At 40.9% G+C, this 8,271-nt stretch overlaps 1 protein-coding gene across 1 annotated transcript; it reads right to left on the bottom strand.

Moving 5' to 3' along the window:
• Nucleotides 1–123: 123 nt before the first annotated feature.
• LOC145496270 (uncharacterized) lies at nt 124–7,379 on the bottom strand. The gene is made up of 4 exons (XM_081475965.1): nt 6,993–7,379; nt 4,572–5,081; nt 3,377–3,709; nt 124–2,474 (listed from the first exon to the last, which is right to left on the bottom strand). Exons 1-4 carry the CDS (start codon nt 7,147–7,149, stop codon nt 2,206–2,208), a joined length of 1,269 nt encoding a protein of 422 aa, XP_081332091.1. The 5' UTR covers nt 7,150–7,379; the 3' UTR covers nt 124–2,205.
• Between the last annotated feature and the right edge of the window lie 892 nt (nt 7,380–8,271).

Here is an 8,271-nt window from a genome sequence, read left to right as displayed (position 1 = left end):
GCAATGAATGTATTGTCTTTGTGTGGGCCTATTAGCGCTTTTGCCGCCCAGAAATTCAAATATTGCTGTTTTTGAAAACATTTATTCGTATTTCCTTCAATAAGAAATCATCAAGCATCTAAAAAATCTAAGAAATCACCAAGCATCTTCAATGTCAGGAGTCAGTTCGTATCTTGCATGACGTCTCATCTAAAGTCGTATGCTAATTGGGCAACCCGGAAAAAATTCCTACAAGTCCATCATAGGTCTGGCGGGATGCGGGATGAGAGTTAAAATGGGGACGGGATGCGGGATGTCAGAAATTTTAATTGCGGGATGAGGGATAAAATTTCTTCGGCGGGAGCGGGTTTTGCTCTTGTCAACAGGCTGGATGCGGGATTAGTTTTTAAAATTGACAGCGGGATGCGGAATGAAAAGCAGTAAATCACAGGTTACGGACGTGACGCGGAGACCTGTGACTCTAATCAGGCGGGGTCTGGATAAACATTCTGAGTGGGGCGGGATGGCGGGATATAGCCAAAAGCGTGGCAGGATACGGAATTGATAAACTAGTAAGAGTGAAAAGGTACGTAAGCCCCGGGGGGGGGGAACTCCCATATGGAATGGACGGGGATGCTCGTCGTCTCGCTTAGGGGTGTAAATTTCGGATTTTGGTCTCGCTTAGGATGTTCTGGGCAAAATGTCATCATTTTTAGCCGTCAAGGTCTCGTTAAGGGTTGCACGCGAAGAAATAACAAAACAGAAAGAATTTTGATTCTTTATATTTAGTCAATTCATATAAACAAATTCAATAAAAATTGATTAAAAGTCACTGTACTTTTTATTTGTCTGTTTTATAAACTGGTCTCTTTTAGAGGTCTGCATAAGCTTCGGCCACGCCCAGATTGGTCTCCTTTAGGGGTTAAATTTAAAATTTCCGATGAGCATCCCCGTCCAGTCCATATGGGAGTCCCCCCCCCCCCCGGGGCGTAAGCTTTATTCAATGAGAGTGACACCAGTGGCATATTTACACAATAGAAACTGTTGACGCCCTCCAATAAATTATCACTAATTAATTAATTACAGTACCAAAGTTCAAAAGTTTGACAAAATAGATATACAAAAGTGTAAGCCCTGACCTTCACAAATATAAAAGCTACTAAACACTACATTAGAACTCTGGTAACTCGAACTCTGAAGGGAAACGAAAAACAGTTCGAGTTAGCGGGGTCTACTGAATATCCAACTCGCCATGTTAATAATTGATAGTTTACTGATTTTTCAGCGCCTCACTATACGGTGACAGCTAAAGGCACGGTCTGTTGCACTAATAGGCCCTTTGCAGGATTCGGTCACATGGTACGGAATAAATTATCCTGGGACGCAAGTTACACAGTGGGACTTCCAAAACAAAGGAACTCGTACCAGTCCGGTCCGACTTTCCTTTGTTTTAGAAGTCCCACTGTGCAACTTGCGTCCCAGCATAATTTATTCCGTACCATGTGACCGGATCGTACAAAGGGCCTATTAAAATCAAATTGCTGTGGTGTTAGTTTTGAGTGTTTTTACCGATGACACGATAAGAAAAGCTAATGGGATGACGTCCCTGGCGAGCTACATGAACCAGAATTCGAGTTATCGGAGTAAATTTTATCAAGGGAAAAGAAATTCAGTTCGAGTTAGCAAGAAATTTAAGTTATCGAAGTTCGAGTTACCGGGATTCTACTGTACTTACATGGCATGTAAAACAATAACTTGCTATAAAAATTACCTCATTGGATATTATAATAGAGATTACTGGTAAAACAAAATCAGCAAAAATTAAGTTGACTAAAACACATTAACATTAGTATTGTACTTTCCAGTGATTAGATTTTAGCAAAAGAATTTTCCAGACAAGAGGGCTTATCACGGTTTTCGACGCTACCTTGACGAGTAGGCAAAGCGGTCAGAAGTTATAGTGTTTGTATGGGAATGCGAAGGCAAATAACGTTTTCCAAACTGAATTTTACACAATTTGTGAATTGCAACGTTAAAATGCTGAGTGGAAGATTGCATTCGCCGAGTTTGAAGGATGTAGCTTGGCTAGAAGACGCTTAGTTAATTTTCTAATTGTTCTTTACCACCGCAAGGAAGACAACCCGAGCATTATATAGGTCAATTTCCGTGGTGAAAATGTGCAACTGTTGTGAATAATTAACTCTATAAATTGACGTCATTTTCATTCTAGAAAGTAAGAAGATATTCCGGGTAGCACTGATTGTCATAATATGTGACAAAGATTGAAGGGAACTTCATGTCATTCACCATGGAATCAAACAGGATCTCTGGCTGCTTGGGGTTTATGGGCGGAGGCTTCTTCATGTTCGGGCTCCCTTTACAATATCGCCCCACTAGGACCCGGGCGAGGTACATAACCCTCCGACTGCCCCCAGTGTAATCCATAGAATAGGAGGCATCTCTTGCGAAGTACACTCCTGTACCGTATATAGCTCCTGAAACATAGATGTAATACGCATTTTGTTATTTAGTGGGAAAGTCTAGTTATTTAGTGGGAAAGTGCAGACTACAGTTAAAAGTGAAGTATGTGATACAATTCTCTTTGTCTATAAAACTTAGCTATTAACTGAGTTTAGGGGCGTATCTAGAGAAGGTAAGTTGGGTGGTTAGCCACTCCCTCTTTGGAGGAACTAAAATTAAGAAAACTTAATTGAAAACAGTTGTGAATATCATGAAAGAAATAAAGGTAAACTTCCTGGGCAGGTGCTTCATCATAATTTTTACTTTGTGCTGATTGCTAATATTTCTGGTGTAACAGTATTCAATTAGGTTCCATTTCTCAAATTGTCACATATTGGGGGATGCCCCGTTGATTCTCAAACCCCAAGATACCAGCCAACACCCCTCCCCCCCCCCCAATCCCCTTGAAAAATCCTGTATCAGCCCCTGGAATTTACTTAAACCTTTGAATACCAAACTTTCGTCAAAAAATACCGTTTTTAACCGTTAGGCAGGTTTTTTAGCTGCCATGACGCTAATTAAGCCTAAGTTTTGTTAAGAAAGCTTTTTTTTTACTAAAAGGAGAGATTTTTCGAGGATTAGGTACAAAATTGAGCAAAATTTTAATTCCGGGCATGCGCATAAGCGTGGACCATTTTACCACCGCTTTTGCACCGAAACTGATAAGGTTGTTTTTCGATTTGCGACATCGGAATGTCGTCGATATCTAAACCTGACCATTGTGCGGGAAGGCCTAGCCTAGTACTACCATCTGCTTATCAATAATATCAGGTGATATTTAAATTGATGACGTCGCAAGTAGTACAAAGAGCACGACCATTAAGTGGCCATATATGGCTACTTGGGCGTCAAAGGGTTAAAAGCATAAACCTCTCACCGTGTGCAGATCCTGTAAAACTTCTGTCAAATCCTTGAGTGTTGATTTTCGTTATGTTGGCTGAATTGGTGCCATGGAACAATCCCTTCTCATTGTTTTCTTGGGGGTTTTCACGGTCCATCTTTATTTTCCGTAGTTGGTAAGCCTGGTAGAGATAAGGATTTTGTATTCGCTCGATGCTCTTGATTTTCTCGATATAGACGGTTTCATTAAATTTTTTCTCAACGTCCCGGTACTCAGGCGACGAGCTCGATAGTTTCACCAGATGAACGGTGACATCATTTCCCTTGTCATCAGTTGGCATCGGTATCCAATTCCTGGGCAGTACGCTTCCTATGGACCGGACAGAAACGATACTATAATTATCAAAACAGATTGGCCTATAATAAACTGTTCACAGTCTCTTTATTTTTCGACGCAAGCGAAAGAAAAAGCGAACGAAGCGAGCTTGAGGCACGCGGGGGTAAGGGTGGGGAGGCGAACGAAACGAGCCAAACGAAGAATCTATCAGTTTCTCGGTCCCTACCCCATACCCTGTCATGTCTCCCGTTTTGCACTGGCATTCAATTCTCTCGTGGTTTTATCCGCGCGTTCAACGATTGAATAAAAATACGATGAAATCTGTAAATACTCTAGGCCTATTACGCTAATCTAGGATTAAACACCACGCAACTGAATTGAGATGTAAAATTGTTTTCAAGTTGTCGCTTTGGCGCGCGAAGTAGCTTGCGATGTTCTTTAGATCGTCTGCCGAATATCACTTTTAGTGAGATGTTTCCTGGACATCCCCTTAAGTAAAAGTTCTACTGATCAGCAGACAATGAAAGGAACATCGCAAGATGTAAAATTGTTTTTTTTTTCTCACTGCTGACGATTTGTAGAGTTTGAGAAGTTAAAGTCAAAATTGAAGGACAATGATTATAGAAACTCCACCAATCAATCCTACAGTCTCAAACTGAGCTAAAAATTCATGCCGACTCTTGGTTTGTCTTAAATTTGCTCCAAAAAACTGGCGAATTTCCACTAATTATCCTATCAACTTAACTGAGCTAACATGAAGAACATATAAAAGCGCACCCCAAAGGGCAAGTAATTCCATTACAAGACTCAATGCCAGTGAGCGTTAACTAGCGAAAAATTCAGACGGAACAAAGATCTTTACATTTTATTCCTTATGTCATGAAATCTTTTTTACCTCTTCTCCCCAGATTTTGTTCCTCGAAGTTTATCTTTGCCTTGTTAGTCAGCTGAGCCTTTTTTGGTGGCAAAGGTGGCGGACATGTGAGGTGAGCCGGTTTTGGCGGCAAAGGTGGCGGACATGTGAGGTGAGCCTGTTTTGGCGGCAAAGATGGCGGTAGTGTTGGTTGTGCCTGTTTTGGCGGCAAAGGTGGCAGAATTGTGAGCTGCGCTTGTTTTGGTGGTAATGGCGGCGGTATTGTTTGCTGTGCATGAGGGGCGGGCGATGAAGGCATTGGCCATGCTCGTGGTGGGGATGGTGAGGATGTTTGTTGTACATGCGGTGGGGATGGTGAGAATGTTTGTTGTACATGTGGTGGGGATGGTGACGGTGTTTTTTGAACATGTGATGGGGATGGTGACGATGTTTGTTGTACATGTGTTGGGGACGGTGGAGCTGTTGACGGAGCTGACGTATCGTTCGGTGGTCGTGACCCTTCTCGTGACTCCTTGAAGCTTTCATAGTATTCTGTTAAAAGATGGAAAAACCAGTTATTTGTTATGATTTCCATTCCTACTAGATCAGTGATATCCCGGGGGGAACTCCCGCATAAAAAAGGACTGGGATGCTCACGAGTCTGAAATTTTGAAAAGAACCCGTAAGAGGTACTAAAATCCTTTTTTGTGGGCTTGGCTTGAAATATTTTCACCCCTAAGAGGTACCAATTCTGAAACAACACATTATCTCCTGTCAATTTTTTTTTTCGGTTTAATCAGGCCCTGAGGTACCAAATCCGCCTTTTTAACCCCTTAAAGGTACGACGAGCACCCCCCGTCATATTTACATCGGAGTCCCCTCCGCTCTCCCTCCCGGGAGTGATATATACTTAAGAAACTCTCTCAACCAGAGTGCGCTGCGGTTGTTTGTTGATTCATCCGTGGAAGGCGTTACTTTCTGTCGAGGACAAATAATAGGCAATTGGCAACAGGTCATGAAATGAATATCAAATATACAACCGGAAGTCGCCTGCTCAGGCAATGATCTCTGAGGTATAATGTATCTATCAGTTATACCTTCGCATTCCGCTTGACGGTTAATTTATTTTCTCGTCTCTTTCGTTTTCCTCCGTCCACGCAAACTACTTCTACTGTTAAAAATACGACCCTTTTAATTTGCAAGCATCGCCAGTAATCCTTATTGAAAGATTTCGGTGTCTTTTTTTTTCGTTTGGGTTCCTTCTTAGCATTTGAAAGACGGCAAAACCTTTGCTTTTCTTCTTTGACGACATGAAAAATATTAGCTTACAATTTGTTGTCGGAAAAACCTTGATGTGCTCGCGGAAGTTGTGATGTATAAACAATCTTGCCCGTGTCATGTGACCGAGTTACAAACTGATAACAGCTATCAATCAGAGGTAACTATAGACAGAACTGTTTTTCCCCAATAACCTCGTTTAGAATTAATCATTTTTCCGTGAATTTTTTTAATAAAAGGTCTCAAAAATGTCTATCTGAAGTAACAAAAAAATAGATTTTTCTTCAAAATTGTCTTAATCTTGCTTACAGACCATAGAGCCAAAAGTTTCATGGAACCTGGCAGAGCGATTTTCCGAGAAGAACTGCCAATCAAATTAGCCAATGAATGTTTGTGCCTTTTTATCTAATTTTGCTCCTGTCGCAAGTTAAGAAACATCCTTTTAAAATTTCCAAGCCCACCAGTCTGGTTTAGGTTTTATAACTTTGTACTTCTCTAAATTAAACCTAAGTTCAAAATGCAAAAAAATATATTTTTCTCCAAAATTGTCTTAATCTTGTTTACAGACCATAGAGCCAAAAGTTTCATGGTATCTGGCAGAGCGATTTTCCGAGAAGAACTGCCAATCAAATTAGCCAATGAATGTTTGTGTTTTTTATCTAATTTTGCTCCTGTCGCAAGTTAAGAAACATCCTTTTAAAATTTCCAAGCCCACCAGTTTCGCTTGGGTTTTATAACTTTGTTCTTCTTTAAATTAAATCTAAGTTCAGAAGTCAATGAACCTATTTTTGTTCTTCATGGCAATTTTTTTCATTTGTTATTGCAAAGTTTCGGCAACGTGGTTTTGCCACAGGTTTTGAGGTAATTTTGCTGGTAATTTTTAATTTTATTGTGATGTTTACACAACATCAAAAACATTTGAAAATGTATTTTACACACGTCAAAAACAAGTCGAATTCTCGGAAATCAAGGCCGTGCATGCGCATGCGCCTGGTGGACCTGAAACAAACAACCAGGGAAAATAAGCCATTGAAACAAATAGAAAGTGAAATTAAACTGTGAGTTAGCGAGGAACCTTTTTAAAATCTTAAAAATCTGTCCATATGCGAGAACCTTTCCGTTAACCTTTTGGTTGATTAGCATTTGGTTTACTGAGGGTCCTTAACTATGCAGACTGATTCTTACCACGTGGCTTCCACGACTTTGGTTCTGATGCTGGTTTCTGTGGATCTGATGCCTTCCTTGCTTCTGTCTTGACATACAGGGCGGTCTTGGTTTCCTCATTCGTCTCAATCGTCATCTCTCCAGGATTTCGTTGAAAACTGGTTAAGATTTGTAACATCACGTCTAGAACTGTTTCAGCTTATTTTACAATCGGAACGGGTTATCAACGAAATGTGAAATTGATCACTGAAAATTTGATTTAGTTCTCCGTTTCAATATTCTGTTCTTGAAACGAATACATCAATCCTCGCTGAGCCACGACGCGATTCAAACATGATGGTTGGTATTGTATTTCTGGATATGAATAAACGCGATCGGGCAGGTGACGGTCAGTCCTCACTTTGCATACAATACGCTCTGTATTTACTTCTCCCCTCTACACAGCCTGTCCGACAAAGTATTAGATTTATCTGTCTGTCAGGTCAAGATATATTTTCGTGCATTATTTCTGTTTGCGTTTGATTTAATTATGCACCTGACATACATGCGAATCAAATATTTGCGAAGTGAAGCGCCAGCGGTTTAGGTCAGGTCTTATCATGTCGTCATAGCTTAAAATATACATACATCAGCAAAGGAGATATGAGCTCTGATATAACAGCGCTAGCGTTAGCGACCAAACGCGATCAGTAAGGGCTGAACCGCTATCTCCGAAGAACGCTTTGAAAAAGAATAATGTCTTGCCGAGGTTGCCTTGTTAACAAAACTAATTTAGCGAGGCGAAATATTACTGGAGATACTTTGAATCAGTCTTTGCACTGCCACATAATCGTAATGTTTGCTTCTCCATCAAGCTCTACAAAGACAGAACATACCCCTGACTACGAGGCAGATCTGGCCGGCTGCATTATTCAATTAAGTAATTTCTACGCCTGTAAGATACTGATGTGCAAATCCTTCATGAAACCGCTCTCGCGGCTCTAGAGTGTTGTCGCTGGCTTTCATTTTTAAGCGCTATTGACTGCCGAAATGACTGAAATAGAAGTTGCCATGCCATACACTTGACAGGAGAAAATATTTCCAGGTTTTATAAACCTCCTTGAAACGCCGGCGGTCGCAATGTTGTTGCAATTTTCATCTACTTTCAACAGCTCAGGCCTAGTACAAACGTCCTGCTACTTCCTTGCTGAACTCAAACGAATTTGGCCCGGCAGTGCCATGACAAAAGAACGGCAGTGGTTTCAAACGTCGACTTCAGTGGCGCCGAAGGTCGGAAGAAGTTTGCTTTGCTGAAGACCAT

This window comes from Orbicella franksi, chromosome 8, assembly GCF_964199315.1.
Source record: "Orbicella franksi chromosome 8, jaOrbFran1.1, whole genome shotgun sequence".
NCBI lineage: Eukaryota > Metazoa > Cnidaria > Anthozoa > Scleractinia > Merulinidae > Orbicella > Orbicella franksi.
This window is presented reverse-complemented; position numbering and strand designations above follow the sequence as displayed.

What these genes read in the sequence shown, in the direction of transcription:
- LOC145496270 (XM_081475965.1), bottom strand. Translation starts at nt 7,149, where the DNA reads ATGTTACAAATCTTAACCAGTTTTCAACGAAATCCTGGAGAGATGACG. An exon ending in AAAGTCGTGGAAGCCACGTG is followed by an intron (nt 5,082 to 6,992) that starts GTAAGAATCAGT and finishes ATCTTTTAACAG; the next exon opens with AATACTATGAAAGCTTCAAG. An exon ending in TTTTACAGGATCTGCACACG is followed by an intron (nt 2,475 to 3,376) that starts GTGAGAGGTTTA and finishes TCTATGTTTCAG; the next exon opens with GAGCTATATACGGTACAGGA.